At 34.1% G+C, this 24,840-nt stretch overlaps 1 protein-coding gene across 1 annotated transcript in view; it reads right to left on the bottom strand.

Moving 5' to 3' along the window:
• LOC149528928 (Zn-dependent exopeptidases superfamily protein) overlaps positions 1-24,840 on the bottom strand; it is a 184,700-nt gene that overhangs the window by 53,690 nt on the left and 106,170 nt on the right. Inside the window, exons 9-11 of the mRNA XM_089811392.1 lie at positions 22,209-22,746; positions 21,912-22,068; positions 20,127-20,236 (exon numbers count right to left, since the gene is read on the bottom strand). Of these exons, the coding sequence (XP_089667518.1) occupies positions 20,127-20,236; positions 21,912-22,068; positions 22,209-22,746 (805 nt within the window). The remainder of the gene's footprint in view (positions 1-20,126; positions 20,237-21,911; positions 22,069-22,208; positions 22,747-24,840) is intronic.

The following is a 24,840-nucleotide window of genomic DNA, read 5'->3' as shown; positions in this document are numbered from 1 at the left end:
CTTTTGGGGTTTCACTTTTAATAGTACCTTTTCTCCCACTGAGAATTCTCAACATGTACTTTTTGCATCTACATAACTTTTTTTGTCTATCGTTTGCTTCCTTCAATCTTTGACGAATTTGAACCACCTATTCCTCCATCTCCCTGAGCATTTCAAGCCCGATAAGTATCCTATCCTCAACATGGTTCCAGCTTACTAGAGTTCAGCATTTACAGCCATTTAGAACCTCAAAAGGTGTCATCTTAATGGTGGATTGATATGAATTATTATAAGCAAATTCCACTAAGGGTAAACACATTTCCTAGTGATATTTTCAGTCCATACAATAAACTCTGAAAAGATCTTCTAAAACCTGATTCACTCTCTCTGTCTGACCATCAGTCTCAAGGTGGTAAGCTGAGCTAATATTTAACTTAGTTCCAATGGGCGAGAATAGTGTTTTCCAAAATCTAGAGGTTATTCTGGCATCCCTGTCTAAGATAATCTTCTCCAGAACTCCATGAAGTCTGAAAATCTCTCTTACGAACTTGTGAGCAATTTCTGGTTAGGTTACTAGGTATGAAGTGAGTCACCTCGGTTAGTCTATCTAGCACTACTAGAATGGTTTTGTGTTTACTTCGGGTCAAGGGTGTCCTAGTGTAAAATCCATGGAAATTATCTGCCACTTCCATTCTGGTACTTCGTTTGGATATAGAAGACCAGCTAGATAGCGGTGTTCTGCCTTGACTCTCTGGCATTCTAGACATCCTACCACATAATCTGTTATTTCTCCTTTCATTCCCTTCCAAAAGTATAGGAGTTTTATATCTGCCATCATTTTGGTTACTCTGGGATGTCCTGAATAGGGAGCTAAGTGGAATTCTTCTAAAATCACTCTTCGGAGTTCTGGTGCCTTGGGTATGTACATCCTATCACGATACCTTAATAAACCATCTTCTTCCATTCTAAAATTTGTGTACCTGGGATCTTGTGGGTCCCTAAAAAGAGCATGATTGACCTCTATATAGAATTCATCTTGCTTAAGATGTTGCAATACTTGATCCCTTAATCTGAAATTTATGACAGCTATTACAGAAATATGTCTTCGTCGGCTTAAGCCATCTGCTACCTTATTCTCTTTACCCTTAATGTAGTTGATGTCAAAGTCGTAATCTACTAGAAATTCCAACCATCTTCTCTGCCTAGCATTAAGGTTGGGTTGAGTAAAGATATGCTTTAGACCATGGTGGTCAGATCGGAGTTTGAAAGGCTTCCCTATCAAATAGGACCTCCACATTTGGAGGGCGTGCACAATGACTGCTAATTATAGATCATTGGGAATGTAGTTTTTCTCATAGCTCTTTAATTTCCTCAACTTGTGAAATTACTTGTTCTTCTTGCATTAGTACACCTCCTAATCTTTCTCCGGATGCATCAGTTATAACTACAAATTTCCTTTGAGAGTCAGGTACTTTTAGTATGGGTGCAATAGTTAACTTCTCCTTCAGATACTCAAACGTTGACTGACATTTTTCAGTCCATATAAATTTCTTCCCCTTCTTCTTTAGTGAAGTGATCGGATAAGCTATTTTGGAAAAATCTCTAACAAGCTTCCTATAGAACCCTACCAACCCCATGAAGCTTCTGACTTTTATCATATTCTTAGGTATAGGTCATTCCTTAATTGCTTTGCTTTTTTGAAGGATCTACGGCTATTCCTTTAGCTGATATAATATATCCCAAATACTGGAACCCTTTCCAATAAAAGGCACACTTAGACAACTTTCCATATAGCTTATGTTCTCTCAATCTTTGTAGAACTTTTTCTAGATGCTCTTGATGTTCTTTCGAGTAGATCAAAATATCATCTATGAAGACCAATACAAACTTATCCAAACAGTCTTGAAAAATACTATTCATCAAATTCATAAAAGTTGTCGGGGCGTTAGTTAATACCGTGAACTCATAATGCCCATATCTAGTCCTGAATGCAATTTGGTGGATGTCCTCATCCTTGATTTGGAGTTGACGGTATCCTAACCTTAAGTCAATTTTTGAAAATACCATAGCGCCTTTCATTTGATCTAACAGATCGTCAATTCTAGGAAGTGGATATCGGTTCTTGATGGTAACCTTACTAAGCATCATATAGTCTATGCACAATCTCATAGTTTTTTCCTTTCTAACAAACAATACCAGGGCTCCCCAAGGTGAAACACTGGGTTGAATAAGTTTCTTATCTAACATATCCTGCAACTACAATTGTAGTTCCATTAATTCAATTGTGGTCACCTGATAAGGAGGTCGAGAAATAGGTTTTGCACCGTGTACTAAATCTATTGTAAAATCAAAAACTCTGGATGGAGGTAGTCCACGAAGTTCCTCTAGGAACACATCCTGAAATTTCTTGAGGTATGGATACTTCTCCTCAAAGGATTCCTTCAACTTTTCTCTAATTTCTCCATCTTCAAAGATGTAGTCATCACCATATGTGGTATCTATAGATTTTCTAAAGTCTTCAATCCTTATTGCAAAAATCTCGCAACCTTTTCTTTCACATTTCTTGAGTTGCATGACAGATATCTAGCGTGGTTTGATTTCGTGTACAACTCCCTTGATGCTTACAGGATTGCCTTGGTCATCCAGACATTCTTCAGTTTTGGCAAGACAATCAACCTTGGCCCTGTACTCATAAACCAATTAATGCCTATAATAATGTCGTAGGACCCAAGAGGTGCTGCATACAGGTTCAGCTCTGTGGAGAATTTTGGAAAGTCAACTCGTGCCTCAAACAGACACTGCTCTACCTTAGTCCTTGACTGGTTTGCATACTTGACCATTCATGGTTTTTCCATTAAACTAGATCTCTTTGGAAATCTACTTAATAAGTTAGGTGATATAAAACATTTTGAGGCCCCAGTATCAATTAATATAGAAATAGGGTTTCCGTAGATCTTACCCAGAGTTTTGATCGGGCCTATTTGTTGTTCTACCTATCGATTATCAAGTGTCGCATGAATCCTTTGTTGTTAAACATGATGTTGTGGTGGAAGGGGTGGTCAAGGTAGTTGGTTGGTGTTTGTCTTACCAAGGCATTTGTTAGCATAGTGATCCCCTCCACAATTGTAGCATCCTAGTGGTGGCCCCTTCCTCTCATTTCCCTTGACATTCTTATTTGTACTAAGGTAACTTTTGAAATTCTTGTTACCGTTTCCCTTTGGTTCTGAATTGTTGGACTTGTAGTCTTTAAATTGTTTCTTGTGGGATCCGATATCTGCCCCTTCTGAATTCCAACTCATTTTCCTTTTGTTATCTCGAATAGAATCATCTATTTTGATTTTATGCTCCTGACAGACAGCCTTTTCTAGGGCTTCTTCCATGGTTCGAGGAGTGAGAACATCAACTGCCCCACCGATCCTATTATTTAGTCCCATGATGAATTTTCTCACTTTCAGATTTCTATCCTATTGATACGGAGGTACATAATTCAGCAGTCAGATTATTTCTCCAAATACTTGTCTTCAGACATATCCCCTTGTCTAAGGTTCTGGAAGTCCAACAACTTTTGGTCGTAGAAAGTTTGGGGCAACCAACGATTCTTAAAGATGACTACAAATTTTTCCCAAGTAATTTCAGTTGTTTTGATAAACAGTTCAACCTTGGTGTTTCCCCACCAAGTAGCAGCTTCTCCTGAAAAATGGTATATTTCCCAAACTGCCTTCGAGGTTTCTGAAAAATTTCTAATCTCAAAATATTTCTATATTTCTATTAACCAAGCCTTTGCGTCCTCTCTAGATTCGGAACTAGAGAACTTGGGTGGTTTGATCCTTTTAATGTCTACAAATAAGTTGCTAACTATTTCAAGTTTCTTCTATTTCTTAGTTTGGGTAAGTGAGACTCGAGTGTTTCTCTCATTGTGTTCAGGATTTTCGGGTTTTGTTTTGAGAGGGGGCGAGGATTGCATTTCTTCTTGACTTTGCCCAATCTAGGCTACCAATTCGTTCATCCTCTTCTCCATATTGTCTAACTTCGTTCGCGTGTCTTGCAAAACCTGAAGTAGCAAATCAGTAGGAGAGACTGAGTTGTTCTCATGGACTATTTTGTGGTTAGCAACATTCTTGTCGCTGTTCATGTTTCTTAATTATTTGTTCTGAAAATAATTAAAAGATCTTTACGTCAATTCTAAGGTTTTTTTTTTTTACACGTTTATACAAAAAATAAAAATGGTCTTGCTGAGTGCAAAGGCCCGACATCATAAGGGATGAGGCTAGGATAGTGCCCTGGGTGATTTTGACGGCATGAATGCCCCTCAGTCCTTGGCTCTAAGTTGAAGAAGTGCACATGTGGGCCTGTATCGGATTCCTAAACCTTCCAATAGATTTTTTTTTTTTTTTTAATTATAAGAAGGAAAACACAAATAGACAAAAAAATTTGACCACTTTATTTATTCAACCCTAAACTTTTTGACTACATTTACAACAGCCTTTATTTACAAAATTTCCTCTACTAAGGGTGTTACATTGTAGATTCAATCACTCTAAAATTTTATTTTCAACTTCTCGTTTAGTTTTAGTTTTGGTTTTATACATATCTTGCACCATCCAAGATCTATGGAAATGCATAAGAGGGTTATCTTGGAATGCGTTCCAACCTTGAATGAGCTTGTTTATATAGGTTGCCTTCCTAGCAGGAGTCCATTTGACCCTTTCCTTTCTAATTCGTTGCAGAGCTTGTTTTAAAGCTTCCTTACCTTGAATGAGCTTGTTTATATAAGTTGCCTTCCTGGCAGGAGTCCATTTGACCCTTTCCTTTCTAATTCGTTGCAGAGCTTTTTTTAAAGTTTCCTTGTCCCGAGGCATGGAACAATAGGAATAATCATAGTTTGGTGTGTTTTTAATCAAGTATGGAAAGATGGGATGCCGCGCTGCAAGGAGTCTTTCGTGTATACATCCTGTTACATTTGAATCTAAGAAAATCTCAGGTTTACTAATCTTGTGAGGTGATGCGCCCAAGGTTCAGTGTTGAACCCAGTGCTCTGATACCATATGTTACATACGAATTTTCTAGGCTGAAATAAATCACTAAATACTAAAGCAATGAAAGAAGCATACATAATCATATTACCGAAATAAACATTCATAACACCTTACAATCCATTTCATGTGAAAAATAGCTGAAAAACAGAACTAATTGTTTTATACAACTTAAACTAAATCATTTCCATTCTTTTCATGAATTTATTACGAGAAAGAATGAAATATATTGCATGATAAAGAATTTTAAAGAAAACATACAGTCCTGGATGAGGTATCTGTTGATGTTGTGCAAGCCTTAGCTTTTAGGAAAGAGGAGAAGCATTAGTTTAAGCTTAACCTCCCAACCATGGACCTCTTTAATCCACACACAATCTTTTGACTAGAAAGGCCCTCTCTACCACAGGGCTAGGCTTGGGCCACTATCAGTCCAGCCATCCGAGCAATACCAGTGTTTAGAATGTCTGCTAAGTTAATAGACAGACATGCCTAATTAACTGGCGCCACCGACATCATGTGATCTATGCAAGGCAAGCATGTCTTTAACAACCTAGGCCAAGGATTTAGAGGGGTCTTATGATACCCGATCACCACCGCTCGACTTGACAACAGAGTATATGAATTGGACAACATGAGCTTACTTAGACGTTCTTAGAGTTTAATTATATATTTTATCATGTTCGATAGTTCTGATTTATGTTCTTCCTTTTGCAAGGATTTCCTCCACCTCTTCACCCTCTTTCATTGGTCCTTCCGACCAGGGTGAATCCTTGGTGATTGATTATGTTGCTAAGCATGGAATTCCTCCATTAGCAGTTAATTGCTGACACTCAGCTAAAAACATGAGATAAAACAACTATGGCAGTAAGTCATTCTAATGAATCAGAAATCATAAAATAAGATGTTTCATAAACATACATAGAACTGTTATTTATGAGAGTCGTGCTTGTGCATTCCGACACATTTCAGATGCTAAACAGTTGGTATTTAATCATGAAGAAAGAACCAGAAGGGTTGGCAGACATGAGTCCAATACTTATACTTCACTTGTAACATTGAAACATAAAAAGATTGAGGAACAATGACAAGTTTAGATTTATCAAGCTAATAATTGGCATCGATTTTTGAATAAGAATGGAAATTAACATAACCTGATCATTGATCAATGAGATTTAGGAAGTCTTGACCGAGCGGCTTAAGCCGTCTAAACTATAGAGAAAAATGCTAGAAGTCTGGTATGTAAAATCCCATGAGATAGATGAAGCTCTATCTTTTAATGTAAGGAAGGCCGACAGGGAAGAAAAGGCTGAATGTCATTTTTGGCAATGTGAGAAGTTTTAAATATAAGCCGTGGCCCAAGGCGACAATTTTAAAGAACAAGATCCTCGGTTTTTCTTGAATTCATCGAAAAACGAAGAGGTGCCATATGTATTTAATGTCTCTCATAGAGATTTATAATTTTAAAACAAATATCAACGGTCTCCTTGGAAGAGTCATTAATAGAAGGAAATCTATAATTATATTTATATATGTGCATATATATATTATTTTCAAAATGATGCCATCATACTATTATTATGTCCAAGGTCATACTTATTAAAATATGCATTTCTATATACGTGCATAATTCAGAGGATTATGATTTATCTTAACCTCATATCCTCTTGATGTATATATATGCATGTATATATTTATACATATGTTAATAGAGACAGGCTTGGAGATTTAATATCATGGTGGCATCATACATTTATACATATGTACATATATATATATATATATATATATGATGAAGAAAATGAAGATGCCAACATAGAACAACAAAGGTACGAATTTTGATTATGTTTAAATATATAAACATTTTATATGTTGCCCAAGTAGCTCATGTGTGTCCAATGTATGTACCCTGTTATGAAGTCACTAGATTCTTGCCAAGGTAGTTAGAGGCCATACCTAACGATCGGACAAATGGACTAGAGTAGTGCCTCATTCTTTAAATCCTATTTAGCAATGCTTTCTCCCCTTCATCTGCTCCTACAACCACCCATGCAACATTTCCACAATAATAACAAGTTCTTCCCATTTCAAATCAATACCAAAATGTAACACAAATAATTTTAACAATGGCAATAAACATAACAAGCAACTATTAACTATCATTATCAAATACATGACAAGGAACAGTTAACTACCATTACCAAATACGTGATGAGCAACAGTTAACTAACATTATCAAATACATGACAAGTAACAGTTAACTACCATCATCAATAAGCAGTTATACAACATAACCGTAAAAAATCAAGTTAACATGAAATAAGCATTTAATTATAACTTCCTTTTCACTTGATCTGAGGAAATGATGGTTTTAGACTTATCATCTCAACGGTCATAAATTGAATTTAATTAGGTCAAAATTTTAGGGATGTAACATATTAAATATTATGTTTTTTCAGCACCAAATCGCTGACCCGTCATGACTTTGACATTCCAAATAAACTGTAGATTTGTCGTTTTGTCATCATTCCCCTGTCTGCGCACACATTCATCTTACATGTCCATCTCGATGCATGGCAGCAATATCCTTGGTTTAAAACTCATACGACCTTTCCAAAAACCGCCAGCTAACATGGACACCAACTCTCATATGAGGAATGCATATACCAAAATAATGCAAACTAGTAGTAAATACACATCATCCCCTGCTCAAAATAATGTGCCAAACAAATTAACAAAAAAAGCTATAACTTTTATTATTGCGTACTATGCTCAAAATGTTAGTTGATGAATAATGCTCTTGTTGCTTCATTATGTCATTGTTCAATTACGACGCCTAAAACAATACCACACACCCATATTCAATTTCTAGAAATGATCCCAAAGCACTGGGCAATGAGAATAGTTTCATTATAAAAGTTTTGAATATAATGAAACACACAGAGACTTGTAATATCCAAGAAAAAACTTTTCAGATTTCCAAAAAAAGTGTCGAAATTTTTTTTGCCGCAACAGGGAATATTAGGATTGGGCTACCTAATTGTATCAACGGTTTTTATATATATATATATATATAGCCAATATTTCCAATGTTGCAGTATGTGGCTTATGTTGACATGTTCAAAAAACACTACACAAGTGTATACCCTAGTCTGTCGTGGATGGTTACTTGATAATAGGTTAGGGCCGCCCAGAGCCCGGCTCAAAAATTGAAGCACTTAGAAAGCCTGAAGCAACTTAATGATATGACAGATAAGAAAGTTTGAACACGTGGCAAGAATTTAAGTAGATCATAACAATGTTTGCTACTCGCATCAAATCTTGCCATAGGGAAAGTTGTCAAGAAAATGACACAACCATCTAGATCCAAGAGTGACCAAATTGGGCTCTCACATGACTGCCACCAATAATACTCGGAGATAGAAGAACAAAACCAATGAAAAATGCCAACAATCTACCCTTATTTTTCATTGATGACAACCTATATTTAAACCAACTTCTAAACCAAAACACAGAACTCCCCCTGAAAGCATACTCCCCCTTTGACATGAATGAACATAAGATTGAAACCAAAACTTATCTGTGAAAAAGATATAGCAATGAAGCTCTCCCCCTAAATATATGTCATCTAATGAGGTAAAGAACACCGAGCTTGCTTCAAAAACACTCAAGGCAAAGGTTTTGTAAAAATATAAGCCACCTGTTCCTTTGAACAAACATATTCCATCTTGACAATATTGTTAGCAACTTGCTCCTTCGAATAGAAACTTTTTAAAAGAAATGTGTTTAGTGTAGGAGTGCATAACTGAGTTATTAAAGATATCAATGGCACTAGTATTGTCAAAATAGATATTGTTAATGTTATAATTCTGTCGGATTAATTATATTATATATATGAGATATATAATATATGACAAATATTATATATGGAATAATTAACTTATGTATATATCTTATTATATATCATTATAATATATTGAGGATATATTAATTGTGTTATAACTATAACTAATATAAGTTAATATATTAAAGAGACATGTCTCTTCAAGAGGCATGCCTCTTTATATCACATATATATTCATTCATATAGTAACTTGAAAAACACATAAAATATCTAGAAGTGCTATTACAAGTTACAAAACAGATTAATCGATCCTATTTCATCAACATGGTATCAGAGCAGATTCGAACCTCTGGGAATCTGAATGTTTTTGGATGAATTCCTATTGGAGAACAATCTAGAGATTACAAAATATTGGATCAGTTGAGTGCTTGCCTATTAAATTTGACTTCAAATTCAGGAATTGATCTACAGTGCCTTCACATTACATATCGTGCAAGGGAATTCATTATTGGATGAAAATTACGAAACATATTTCATAAAACTTTGAACACCCTATCTTTCCACACCAATGGCTCTTGGGGCAAAACAAGTATTGCCCTAAATTCTTGAACGGAAAGATCTCAAAGAACAAGAAATGCAAATGGTCAGCGTCGAGCCAGATTGCAGACTCTACATTGATTCCACGTCACTTTTGTTCAATATGCAAGTAATGAAACAAGGTATTGGTGCGGATTGAGGATGTTGTTTAACAGGGTGTTGTGAGCTGATATGGTGTGCTACAATTGCAAGATAAGGCATCGTGGGTCAAAATCTATAGATGAGACTGTTAAAGTAAATGGTGAAATGTGGAAGTATGGGTAACAAAAGTTCAGTGCCGAAATCCTCTACTATTGTTAGCATCCACCTTTCTTCATATGAATGAGAAGTTTATAAGCAGGTTACATCCTTGGAGTGCCACCTCTGCAAGTTGTGTTCATAATGGATTTGTTAAAATAGAGTTTGGGATGCCTATCAACACACAGACAAGGAGTCTTATTCCACAAAACACTTCAAAGATTTGACATCCCATGAAATTTAGATACTGCTAACAAATGCAACTGACAAATTCTACAGTTTCTTTTTCACCATATGCACTACCTATGGAACCAAAGTAAAGGTTCATTTGTCTGTAATGACAATGCAAAAATGAAAAGAAACACAAAATATAAAGAGTGAAATGTCCTTGAATGGCCCTTGAAATAGTAACAAAGAAGGCACACTAGTTACCAGTTGTGTGAGCCATAACTAGGGTATGAACAATGTAGTGTAGTAAGATGGTTTAAAAATTTTAAAACAAGTAGATGCAATTGGGTTGTCCAATGCCAGAGCACCACATGTCATGCCAACATTTTCCCTCTTGTAAGATGAGTTGATCTTATGCACTAGGAGTCTAAAGAATAATAACCAAAGGTACGTGAATGGGTCAATGCCTCTTAAATGAGTTTGGGAAGAGTGGTGAAATAGTGCACTGATCAAGGAAATTGAGTATCGATTGATATTTCAGAAGTGACGTATGTATAGATTGGGCATGTCAAAATAGGAACATTAATATTTATGACTCTTGAAATTTAAATGGCTATCTTAGACAAAGATGTTAAGGAAAATCTATAATTAAGGAGAAGAAACTATTGTGAAAATTATTGGGAGACGTGTGAGTATCACTTCATTTAATATTTCAGTTTGGAAGAAGCATTTTCCAGCAGAGATTTCAAACAAGGTTAAACATGTTAACATGAGTGTCATTCTAGAAAAACATTTTATGATACTATATCAGCTATACTGTGGACAAAGCATAAAGGACTACAAGGTTGGAATGAAGAAAGGTTGTAATTGTTAAAGTAACTAAGATCATTTCTGAAAATGTAGAATCATTGCCATTGTAATTGATGATTTCCAAATGCAGATTTGGATCTCATATATGTAGAATATGACACGAGGAGACATGTCTCTTCACGAGACATGAAGAGATGTCTCTATAATTAATCACCATTTAGTTTATAAATAACTATATCCATATCTCATCTTATATATTAATATATTAACCTTATATGTAATATAATATAATATTATTATATTATTATATAATAATATATAATGCATAATATATAATACATATTATATTACATATATCATATATATTATATATATAAGATATATAATACATAATATATAATATATATTATATTACATATATAATATATATTATATATATAAGAATCACCAATAACAATTTATCTGAAAAACATAAACACAGATTAATATATCAAATAATCAATGTTTTACTTCTACTGACGCTAAAACATTAACACTCTCTCTTTAGCAAGGGAGAAGTAAAACATCATTAGATTAGAATCAGAATCATTATGTAATCAACACAATGTATATTAAAATCTCTTAGCAACATAAAGTATTTCCTATGATCTCTACTTGCACTTAAGCAATGTCTAGAGATGTCCATGACACATTTGCAGTTCATGATCTCTACTTGCACTTAAGCAATGTCTAGAGATGTTCATGACACACTCATGATCTCTACTTGCACTTAAGCAATGTCTAGAGATGCCCATAACACATTCATGATCTCTACTTGCACTAAAGCAATGTCTAGAGATGTCCATGACACATTTGCAATTCATGATCTCTACTTGCACTCAAGCAATGTCAAGAGATGCCCATAACACATTCATGATCTCTACTTGCACTTAAGCAATGTCTAGAGATGTTCATGATACACGTATGATCTCTACTTGCACTTAAGAAATGTTTAGAGATGCTCATAACACACTCATGATCTCTACTTGCACTTAAGCAATGTCTAGAGATGTCCATGATGACATAATAGATTTGTTACCCATGATCTCCAATTGTCCAAAAACAATATCTAGAGATGTCCATGATAACAGGAATATCATTTGTAAGATCGTCACCTTACAAAGATTACCTTTTGTTTGTTATCATGGTGTCCGGCAAATTCTAGCCCAAAGAACCATGATAACAGGCCTATCATATGTAAGATCGTCACCTTACAATGATTACCTTTTGTTTATATATGCCAATAAAAGATCGTCACCTTTCATTACATATCTGAAACAACAATTATATAACCAGATATAGATTGAAATCAACATATCAATTTTTACCTTCGAAATATTTCAATTTAACGTTTCCCTTTAGAACTTCTACTCATAGAGAAGATATCATAAATAAGGGATTGCATCTCAAAATTTCTCCCTTTGAACATCAATCCTAGGAAGTCAAGTCCTCTCGTTACTTCCTCAGAAACTCTCTTTACCCAAGGATGCCTGTCAAACTCATCACTTCCTCTTGATATATGTAGGATTAGGCCCATCAACATCATGCAGTCACCCACATGTATTTCTATACTCCCTCTGAGTATCAATCTTTTAGGCTCCAGCATTGCCTTCAAAGAAGTGTCATACTCCCTCTTAATGTAGAAGAATCTCATAATCTCAATCATCAAAGATACTTGCTTCAAGATCCATCTTGATCATCAAGGTCTTTGAAACTACTATCATTAGATTTATTCTGCACAATATTTGGTATCATATTTGAAGTACCAACCTTCTTTTCCTGTAAGAATATCCTCAAACATAAAGGAAAAGATCAAAGCAAATAACCCTTAAAGTATGTATAGAATTACAAATAAATGAATAGATAAATGTAAAAGATACAAGTACTTATCTGCCCATGAGGATCATGGAATATCTCCTTTTCTAAGGATGGTTCAAGTGGGAATGAAACATTGCCTATTATTCCCCCCACAATGTAAAGTTACCACTTGTATATATTTGAAAACTTTCACATTATATCAAATTTGAATACTTCTTTCTAAGTTACAACTTGTTCTTTTCATCCATAGACGCTCCAAACCTTAAGCTTAGTAGTATAAGCGAACACAAACTTGTCCACAAGGGGTAGACCTATTAAATCACATAGTTGCATGAAATTACAGCCCTCTTGATTGTTACAATTTATCGATCATTGAAGATTTCACCACAACATGGTTTACTCCCTTTGAATCAATATGATCAAGTTCACTGAAAGTTGATGAAATCATATCCTCTATTTGCTCCCTCTCTTGAAATGTCAATTGTCCAACTCCCTCTTAATCTTAATCTCCTTTCTCCTGTAATAACATTCTCGGAAGAAAAGATCAAGGCAAATAATTCTTATAGTACATATAGAAATACAAATGAGAGAGTTAGTATTTTAACTCATGCTATAACAAAAATACTTAGTGATGTATAGAAGTCAGAATATAAATGTACTTCATCTTTACCTTTTGTATTCTCATAATGAATCTCTTTTATGGTTATCAAACATTATATAAATTTATCAAATATCATTTTGAATAAATGTATATATATATAAATACACATTTTACAATATTCAATACACAGCATATTATATATTCATTAACTTAATAATGTATAGGAACATCTAATAAAATATATGTGAATATTATTCAATAATAATATCAAGAAGAACATGCGTTATACTCACCTTTATAATCATGTGCCTTCATCCATGTCGCCATCCTTCGCTTAGTAATTAAGATTTTATTATAGATTACAATCATTCCTATTTTCTATAATCCACTATGAAATACATCCATGTATTTATTATAACCAATATATGTAAATATATATAACCCTTAAGAGGCTATTACACCTTCAACTAATTTATGAAAATATATATTTAAATAAACGCACTCCACCAAGATTATCTTGGATCAATTTAGGTCTTTCTATTTTAATCTTTCTCCAATATACAATTCATATTAAAATAATAATTATGTATTGAATTAATACTTGATTCTATTATTATGTATATTTATATAATACATAATATATATACAACTAAAACTAATGTTAGTATATTCATATCATTATATAAGGGAAGACTCTTAATACCAATCATACCTTATTAATTAATATAGAACCCGATAACTCTAGCTGCTTCACAAAATATTCCCTCACCACATATGATGTCTGTACTGAATGTAGTGTGCATCTTATTGTCACTTCATGACACGTCGTCTCCATAATGATATGCCTCTTCGATCAACAATGAAGGGAGTGGTGGAGTCTTCGCAGTGTTTGGGCATATTTCTTCGCTAATTGCAGCTTCCAAACGAATCTTCCCGTTCTGTTTGTCATTGACCTCTGTGCAACTAGGACTCGGGCTTCTATCTCCCGTCTTGCTCTGTTTGCCCGTTCCATGTGGAGGAGTTATCGTTATCCATGGATACTCATGGGTGGTGGTTACTTACTTACAAAAGTCAAAGTTTCAATCGCTCGATACTATGTAGGGCGTGTTAACATAGATATTGTGATTCGCTCCCCTAATCCCTCTTCATTGTCATTCATGCTCTAAATTGGTGGTATCATCACTTGATTGCAAAATCACAACATAACATTAACTGATTACAAATTTGAGGATTTTCGATGTTAGACAATAATTGTCAATTTCTAATTCTCGTTGACTGCAAATGAATTGTCTTTGAATAATATGCTATTATGTGTTTGTTTTCTCCCGCTTGAAGGATAAACAACTCTCTCAATTCAATACCAACGAATAACTAAATTCCTGCCAATGAGATTTAATCCATTCATGTGGACAATATTCTCAGAATTTTGTAGTGTTAACGGATCACTCTATCCCCTCCCAAAAATAAATGAGACAACAAGGAAACGATTGACATGCTTTTGTTATTGATTTGTAGGATTCAGCAGATACATACTTCCAAAGTTGGAGGACTAGACAATGCTCGGGTGTGACAAGAAGGGCCATAATTATTGGCTCAAAAAAACACATTGTCTCCACTATAATGTCAAACAAGTGCTCAGCCTGTAAATACATTGACCAAGCTTCCACATTTGTACAAATGTCATCATCGAATTCTGACTTGTAGGTTTATTCTTGTACACAATCACACAACCCATAGGATTGTTTTTGTAACATCAAATATATTATTGAAGATGACTTCTGCGTGATTCAAAATGACATTTCTCTCAATCGTTGCTCTATTGTGTGTCAACGCTACTTGTTGGGTTCCATGGTCGTCTTTAATAATGCTTGGTGGTTGTCTTCTACTTTGTTATCCTCAGCAATACACCGCTTCCCTTTGGAATTGGAATGATTGTAGGCAAGAATGTCAAAGATGAGAGTATGAAGGGAAGGAGTATGATATCCATAATGGAATAAGTTGGACGAGGTGCCTATCCTCTATTTTCCCCTGATAATGAAAAACGTCGTCTAAGAGCATGTCTAATAATTGAAATATCATTATCCTTTGATGATGTGGGCTCATATTTGTCTGTTTATATAACTTGTCTTTTTCAAATATTTTCTTAAAGTTTTTCAAACAATTATAATATTTGTCAATTTTATTTCATTTTCTACATTTTGCAACTGGGCTCTGATACCATGTTAAAGTAACTAAGATCGTTTCTGCAAATGTAGAATCATTGCCATTGTAATTGATAATTTCCAAATGCAGATTTGGATCTCATATATGTATAATATGACAGAAGGAGACATGTCTCTATAGTTAATCACCATTTAGTTTATAAATAACTATATCCATATCTCATCTTATATATTAATATATTAACCTTATATGTAATATAATATAATATTCTTATATAATAATATATAATGCATAATATATATAATACATATTATATTACATATATCATATATATTATATATATAAGATATATAATGCATAATATATAATATATATTATATTACATATATTACATATATTATATATAAGAATCACCAATAACAATTTATTTGAAAAACATAAACACAGATTAATATATCAAATAATCAATGTTTTACTTCTACTAACACTAAAACATTAACAGTAATCAACAATCATTAGGAGATCCGACACAGCCAACAGTCTCATATATAGATCCATATGGTGATCAGATGGAGAAATATGAATATGCAACTATAATTTGGAGATTGTTTGTTATCCATTGCAAACTGAGTGATTTTAGCATTTGATTTTAGTAGCAGAAGGCATCATAAAATTGTATTATAATTTCTTGCAATCATCAGAATTCTCTAGTTGCCTCAAACCTAGAACAGGAGTTATTGCATTATATTAGTCAAAGATATGTGTAAACTATTGGTAGAATCACTTTTAGAGTATCCCTTGGAAATCATTATTGATGACTATTTCCTTCAGTGATCTATCATCTTTTGACATTAGTCATAGTCAAAGAATTTGAATACCTTGAACAGTGGTCTATGAACTGTTATCAGCCTTTTAACCGCCTAGCAGCATGCTTTCCGTGTGTCTTAGCAATATATAAGGGCATAAGTTAGAGTTGTGTGTGTTTCTGTAAATGGGCAACCTAACAGAAACTAAAATTATTATTGTTGATGAGTTCATCAGCCAGGAAGTTGCTCCATATAGGTGCCCACTCTAAACCACTATTGAGATGATGGATTGCAGGAATGCATGATATGATGTTAAGATAATTGATAGAGAAAAATACATAACTACATATGACTCAAAGTAAAATGCTTGGTTGCTATTGAGATCAAAGAAATTCTTACTATAAAGGGCTCTTCCAATGAGAGGGAGCAGACTGTGATGAGATTTTGTGCAAATTTCAAAATGGTCAATTTCTTCCTTGGAAGATGTAATAAGAAATTATGAGACTGTCATACATGTACACCCACCTTCAGTGATACTGATCAGTGATTCAATGAATGTCGTGATGAGAGAAGTGCCATAAGATGTTTCATTTCTAAGGCATCCAGAGTGTTTTGGTGGACTTAGGAAGCAATCCTTGCGGAATATCGTGATAATGTAGTAGGTTCCAAGTTTGAGATGTCTTTCAAATTTGACTATGCTCAAGCTATAAAAGTATGTTATATGTGAAACACCGAATGTTACATTTTGGAAGACAAAGTTCAAAAGTTCCTCCCATTTATCAGAAGTTGTGAGAGATTAGTGTTTTTTCATCCAATCCACATTAATGATGTGAAAGGGCTTCTATAGATGGAAGGCTGCTCTTTATCACAAGAATTTAAACCAAGTTGTTTTGCCACAATTGATTATTTGATGGTGTAAGAGTGGGAATTTTACATTGTGGGGGAAATATAAACCAATGTTCCATTCTCATTGTTTGACAAATGATTATACAGAGGCATTTTCTGACTTGATGGATATGGACCTTCATGTGCAAATAAGTATTTCTCATCTTTCAGTATTACACGTATCTACTCTTTGTAGTCTCTCTCTTATTTGTACCTCTATAGGTGATATAAACAGTCATTTGCCTTAATCTTTTCCTTTGTCTCTGAGGATGTCCTTGCAGAAAAGAAGATTGGAACATTAGGCATGCTACCAATATTGTACAAACTCAATCTTATGATAGTAGCTCCAAAGAAGCTGTGATTCGTTAATCACTTGATGATTATGTTGAATAATGTGAGGCTCTTGAAGAAAATATCCTTGATGATTATGATTATGAGAGGGAGTCTAACAGTTCATTAGAGGTAGCCTTGGAGAAAGAGAGTGAGCAGAAAATAAATGCTTAAATCAAACTTTTGATGATCTCGGTTCAGAAAGAGTAGACCTTGTTCATGAATTCTCCACTAGTCAGAAACTATAACAGCTAAAGGACTATGATTCATGGGATAAAGTCTCATGTATGTAGGCTAGAAGGCCTTATGCTATCAGGATACCCATTGAACTAGGGAAGCATGACATGACTTGCTACCAAGAGGTTAGAAGGATGACAGCAGATTCAGAGGAAGTCTGACACTTCATCGAAGAGAACCTTGTGCTAAGAGGTCAGAAAAGTTGATATCAAATAGTATTTGTGGAGACTTCATGCGAACTTTTGATGTCATACATGTATGAGTCTATCCCCTGTGTAATTCATGAAGAAGTACGACTTCTAAATGATTATCACTTGTATTAGAAGTTATTGAAAGGTAACAACCTTACAATAACTTGTATCATGATATACATTTTGTGTAAATGTTGAAATAAATCATGAAAGGCTTTATCTTATAAATCAACAACTAGGTGTTAGATGTTATTAATTTAACTATCTACAAGTTGTTTGTATAGATATATTTTAGGTACTTGGTGAATATCTTGCCTTGATATTCTGATAGGCCATTACCATATTGAGTACTTGGTGAATATCATTTAGTTGGTGTTCTGATAGGCCATTACTCAGAGTACTTGGTGAATATCATTTGATTGATATTCTGATAGGCCAATGCTCATGTTACCTAATATGATATCAAATGGTAATTGGTGAATATCATATGTTGATATTCTGATAGGCCAATACTTATATGGTATCATATACTGGAAATCTTCTGATCAAAGATTTCCTATATGTATCATTTTTGAAATATTACCTATGGTGTAACATCTTTGTGTTTTATCCTTCTTCATTAAGAGGGAATGTTAATGTTATAATTTTGTCGGATAAATTATATTATATATATGAAATATATAATATATGACAAATATTATATATGGAATAATTAACTTATGTATATATCTTATTATATATCATTATAATATATTGAGGATATATTAATTGTGTTATAACTATAACTAATATAAGTTAATATATTAAAGAGACATGTCTCTTCAAGAGGCATGCCTCTTTATATCACATATATATTCATTTGTATAGTAACTTGAAAAACACATAAAATATCCAAAAGTGCTATTACAAGTTACAGAACAGATTAATCGATCCTATTTCATCAACATATATGAATAGGATCAACGAACTGAAGTTTGCAGTCAACCAACATGTTTTTCATCCATATTACCTGAGTACAACATGAAACAACAACAATGTATTCAACTTCAACTGTAGATTAAGAAGTACAACTTTGTTTCTTGCTGAGCCAAGAGACCTAACAGCCAACTAAATAGAAAGCCCAACCACTCGTGTTCTTCTTATCATCCACCGAACCATCCCAATCTGCATCTGTATAAGTTGTTAGAGAAAAATCAGAACCTTTTGGAAATCATAGACCACACTCAAGAGCACCTTTCAAGTATTTAAAGATTCTCTTAACAGCATGAACATGTGTTTGCTTGGTGAAGCTTCAAAGCGTTCAACATATCCAACAACCTGCATAATATCCAGTCTATTAGCTATAACAAACAACAAATTTCCTACCATGGACCTGTAAAAAGTTTGATCGACAATGGGAGACACAACATCCTTACTTATCTTGCAATCAGTTTCCATAGGAATGCTAACCGGATTGCAATATTTCATCTTGAATATTTTAAGAAGCCCCCTAACATACTTAGCTTGTGAAATGAAAATACCTTCAGCTAATTGACTAATTTGCAGCCCAAGAAAGATAGACAACTCACCCATCATAGACACAAAAAAGCCAACTCAACATCACTTTCTCAATTGTCTTTGGTTTGGCAATCTAGCGGAGCTATTGGCTAATGGAAAGACGGTAAAGCCCTCTTAAAAGACAACGGCATACTGCAAAACCTATGTTGAACAATAGTGATAGACCTAGATATAATGATAAAACAAGATAAGGGACAAGGGAACCAAAGTCAAGGTAGTATTAAACATGTCAAAACAAAAGACTGAACTATGTACTTTTATTTATTAGAATATATATTTATGCATGATAATTAATTTATTAATATTTATTAATTATAAATATTAATATTTTTTACAGATTTTTATTATATTAGAATAGTATTATTACATCTTAACTTTAATAATATTGCCTAAGGCTCATAAATATCAGTATCTATTAAAAATATTAGGAGTATTAAATATGCATTTGTATGACTATATATGACTATATTTTTGCATGGAATAAACCCAAAACAAATTTAACCCCAATTTTTTTCTGAACTTGAACAAGTACCAAGATTGATAACTTAGAACAAAAGTAATCTACTACCCCATGGAGGATCTGTGCCCAACCAAACAAAATTTATTTTCATTCATAAAGGTTATTCCAATTTAAGTAAGGGTATTTACTAGTTACACAAATATATCATCTCTGGTAATTCGATTGCACTGGAAAAATTACACTAATAATTATTGTCACTTGATTTGTGTTGTTTACTTTTTGTACATACAGTAAGAAACATCGGAATGTTGGAAAACATGAACAAACTGCTCTTTGGCAAGGTTACACAGATAGGGTAAAGAAAAAGTTATGACCTGAACAATGCGCATATGGAAGAAGATACACAAGCAGCACACAGACAATGGCTGCAAGCAGCAAGGCAACAATAAGACTTCCAAGCCATTCTGGACTGTTACCTGGATTTCTGCAGGTAAAAGGAAAATCCAAAAAGGCAATTGTCACAAAATATTATTCAGAATCCATTGCAAAACTCTGGCATACGTTGCCTTCGTTTTAGAGTTTTCAATGAAATTGCTATCAAATTCAACATGAAACTTTCTTTTTTTTTTCAGAACTATTTAAATCTAATTCTGAAGGTAGTTTATCTTCCATTTAAGCTTTTAGTTGATCTTGTTAATAAATGAAATAAAACCAAGCACAAAAGATGATAAAAGTACTTCAACAACACTGTCTTTTAAATATAAACAACAAATTGCTATTTGTATGATAAGAGCTGTCCAGGACACCTCAACTAAATAGTGAAAATATAAACAGAATCAGCTTTGTATCATAATGATAAAATGCAAATGCTAAATAGTGTTTCAATGCATTTACAAAATGAACACTGTTAGAATTCATTGGATTTTATGATGATTTCTTCTTTAAAAGCAGATATAAAGTTTGTGCCTGTGAATATACATGACAAGTTTACAAATTATCATTGTTGCCTCTGATATAGGTAGATTGGCAAGTTTCTGTTTGGTCTCAAGCTTGAGCATGAAATGTTTATATATATGTATGTGGTCCCTTGATACGCACCATAAGAGAGAAGAAAGATATCCACACTTAAATCAAAGCATAGATATATTCAGAGAACACATAGGCAAATAGAAATAACAAAAATCTCATTAAGTTAGCTATAAAATATAAATGTTGAACTTTTGAACAACATTGACCAACTCAGGTCAGCTGAAGCAGCCTCATGACAAATCGCAATAGTGCATGCACGCCCATACCATGTTTCTTTGGCTTTTTTTTATTGACGGGTAGATCACTTTTCTACTGTGTTTATTTGACCACCAAATGGTTGGTTGCCCACTGTTGTGCAGTCTACAGATTGCGATAGGTGATAGCTTGTGATACATATGATGCTGTTCTATCCTGGTTTGTAGATATTACTAATTGAGAAGACTAGATTCTTCCAATTTGTGGAACAGAATAATGTATTGTAATATTGGCATTTAGTCTTTACGATCTAAGTTTCAGTTTGAACTCTTTTTGTAAGCGATACAGAAGTATAATTTGAAACTCTGTTTATCAGTCTTTTAAAATGGAAGCAAACTTCATGCTCAAATAGATGGATTTATGTATATATTAATCCAAGATAAGATTCCCTTTGTTGTCAGTGAGCTAGTGTCCCTTGCTGGGTTTGTGACATGGCTTAACTGCCTCCAAGTCGATCTTTTGGTGCAACGGCAACCCTGTCCATTCTAACAAGTGGTATCACAGTTTGGTCGCAGGTTTGAATTCACGCAGGTTGTGGCGAGTGACACTGGGAGGGTGATTTCTGGCAGTGGGCCAGCGTCCCTAGCAAGGTTCGCGACATGGCTTAGCTGCCTCATGTGGTTCTATAAGACTATTGGTTGTATCGGGCATTGATAGGTTGATCTTTTGGTTCAACGACGACCCTGTCCATTCTAACAGCCCCTAACTTGAGCTTGGAACCTTACTTTTTTATCATAATTTTACTGTTTTCTTTTTGAAGTAAGAAAACCATTTGTTGTACATCAAATGAGAGAGTACGCAAGAGAATGAAAGATGGATTGTATGGTTTAAGTCTAAATGATGTGTATAATTCAAATGAAAGAGAGGAATAAAACCTGTCAAAGCGAACTAAAACTCCAATCAATATGCCCATCAAGCGGAGAAGTACTCCAGAAGTAACCACTATAGGTGTTATATGACCCACAAAAAATGATGAAGTCTTCAATTCTTTAGGTGGTCGTGTTGGTGACAAAGTTGCTTCCATTAATCCATCTACATCAACCAGAATAAGTGAATGCTAGGGTCATAAAATGATGCATATGACAAAAAGGAATTGTTTGTTTACTTCCCATAAGATACTGTATTAAACATTACTTGAAATAAGTGAGACAACTTAAATGTCATAAACTTACATGCAACCGATGGTGAAACAAGCCAAATGAAAGCTATGTATGAAGAACCTGCCTTAAACCACATTCCCAATAACAAAATTAACAGCCATTGAACAAAGCCGGCTTTAAACAACCACCTCTGAGCCTCCCACCTGACACAATCTACTTGTCTTTTACTAATACCTTCCTTACCAGCCAGACTATTTTTCTTAATTTCCAGTTGCACTAGATACTTTTGCAGAGTGATGTATCCAATATGATGACCAAACAAAGCCCCAAGCAATGCAGGTGCTCCAAATAAGCCAGCTAATAACCATGGACTGGCTATATAGGGCAAAGGTGATGAACATAAATGCGGCAAGCAAAGAGCAACAACTGCTGAAAAGCTCATAGATAGAATCCATGTAATTAAAATACTAAAACAAGCCAAAGAAAGACAAATCACTGCTGAAGTTCCTCCTATGACCAATGATACAGTCCAAATCAACAGAGACTGTAAGATAATCGAGCTGAACAGCATATTTGCAAACTTTTGACTATATGTAACCATGTACTTTCCCTGCAAGCCAATAAAATCAAAAACAATCAAATGTATTAGGTCAATAATTCTGTATAGCCAATAAGCAGATCTTGTTCATAAGAAAAGTACAGAAAAAAAAAGAGCTAGTGGGTCGCTTCTTTCAACAGTACTAAAATATAACTAAAAAAACCTTCAATACTTTGTTAGATCAAAATCATCTCAACATAAATACAAAAATTTCAAATTAGTTTGCATACCTTGATGGAATTTCATGCCTTAATGGCATACAAATTCAATAATGGGCAGTTAATAATTAAGGCATAGGGAGACAAGGTAAATAGGATCTTAGCTATAGATAACAGCCCTCCTATAAAGGAGGATTATACTTCGATTTCACATCAATTTTCATCTTTGTTTTATTCACAACATTTTCCAGAACATTCATATTATCATATACATTTAACCTAAGTTACATTGTTCTGCTGAAAAGGTTGACAAATAAAAGGAATTGGTCTGGGTTGCAGTTTTACGCCAGGATGCCCTGGGGTTCAGCACAGGTACCTAGAGTGCCCAAGCCAAGGCCTGGGTAAACATGGACAAACCTGCAGGAAGACCCATAGACTATCAAGGCCAAAAACATATAAATTTGCCTTTACATTACAAATCTAATCTTTTCTCAAGTACATGTCTTTCCAATCCTTTTGCCCAATGTTACCCTTTACTACCCTCATTTGACAAATAGAAGAGACCAGAACAGTGTTTTGCTCCCAGCTGTCACTTTTAATACTTAAGGTTGCCAGACATTTCTTCAAAACCTAATGCCTCACAAAAGCACTCTATTGTGCTCTAGGAGGGAAAGCCTCCCCTACAAGATTTTTAAATCCAAGGTGGGTTTGTCTTGTTATTTTTCATAAAAAATTAGAAAAAATAAAGTCATTTTTTCCTTTTTTAACTTTTTCAAACTTTTCTAAATCTTTTACACATATTTTAGGAGTTATAATGCCACTTTTTGGGGTTTTAGAGGGTTTTTCTTGAGTTAATACAACATAGGGTTGAGATGTTTCTCACTTTTTTTGTTATATCCATATCAAATGCATAATAGTTCTAATTTAGTTGGCCCAAATGCTAAAGATGACACAAAATCACAACATGCATGATTGAGCAACTTCCCGGAGATAGGGGTTTTCATTGGTATTGTAGCCAATGTGAGATTGAATATAAGCGCCCCTATAGTTGAGTGAAAGTTCACTTGTAAAGTATGCCCAACTGATCTACAAGAGTTTTTCCAAAGCCAAATAAATATGTCCGTAAAACAACAAATTATGCCAAATAGATTGAGAAGATGTTGATTATTAAAAATTACATAGGAAAGGGAAGATCGCAACCTCTATCAAAAAAAGGATTGTGTGGTATTGCAAGTGGTTTTATGGTTCCATTTGGCCCACATCCTTTCGTGTTGCCACAATCTTCCAAGAAATTAATACCCACTTTGTTTCTCATATAGAGGATCATTGAAAGGTCTTCCAAAATGAGTCAAGGTTGTAGATCGAAGCAATGCTCATTGCATTTATGGCAATGTCTTGCACCCCATTTTTGACTTCAAGTTACTTATAGCTTCTATGTATATATGTGTGTAAACTTGAATGCAAAAATGAGTTTTTTGAAATTTGATGTTAGATATGAAAATTACACATTTGATTGTTCTTTATTAATGTTTAAAATATTATTATGATAGGTATTTTCAGTTATTGCTTATAGCATCATGCAAGTAACAGGATAACTATTGTCAAGATTTACTAAGTTGGGTGCAAGACCCACCTTACCCTCTCAGATGGAGAGCAAGAGTATCATTAGAGAAAAAACTATGGACGTTGTGAACAAGCAAGTGAATGTCATTCTGAGTCCAACATGCACAATCATGTAGGTCATACGTCGCATTAAGTTGTGCGGTTGAGCCTTTCTTGTTGGAGTATCTTATATATCGTCATGTGTGGTGTCATTTTGAGCCTATGATAAAGAGTTGAAATCCTGACTTTCATAAAGTTCTCAGTGATCTAAGTTGATGTTTCCATTATTACCATATTAACTACAATGTTATGTGCATGGGCGTGTGTACATACACATAGATAGACA

The sequence above is a fragment of the Cupressus sempervirens genome, chromosome 11, assembly GCF_028749045.1.
Source record: "Cupressus sempervirens isolate cs-2001-9-10 chromosome 11, ASM2874904v1, whole genome shotgun sequence".
Taxonomy (NCBI): Eukaryota; Viridiplantae; Streptophyta; class Pinopsida; order Cupressales; family Cupressaceae; genus Cupressus; species Cupressus sempervirens.
This window is presented reverse-complemented; position numbering and strand designations above follow the sequence as displayed.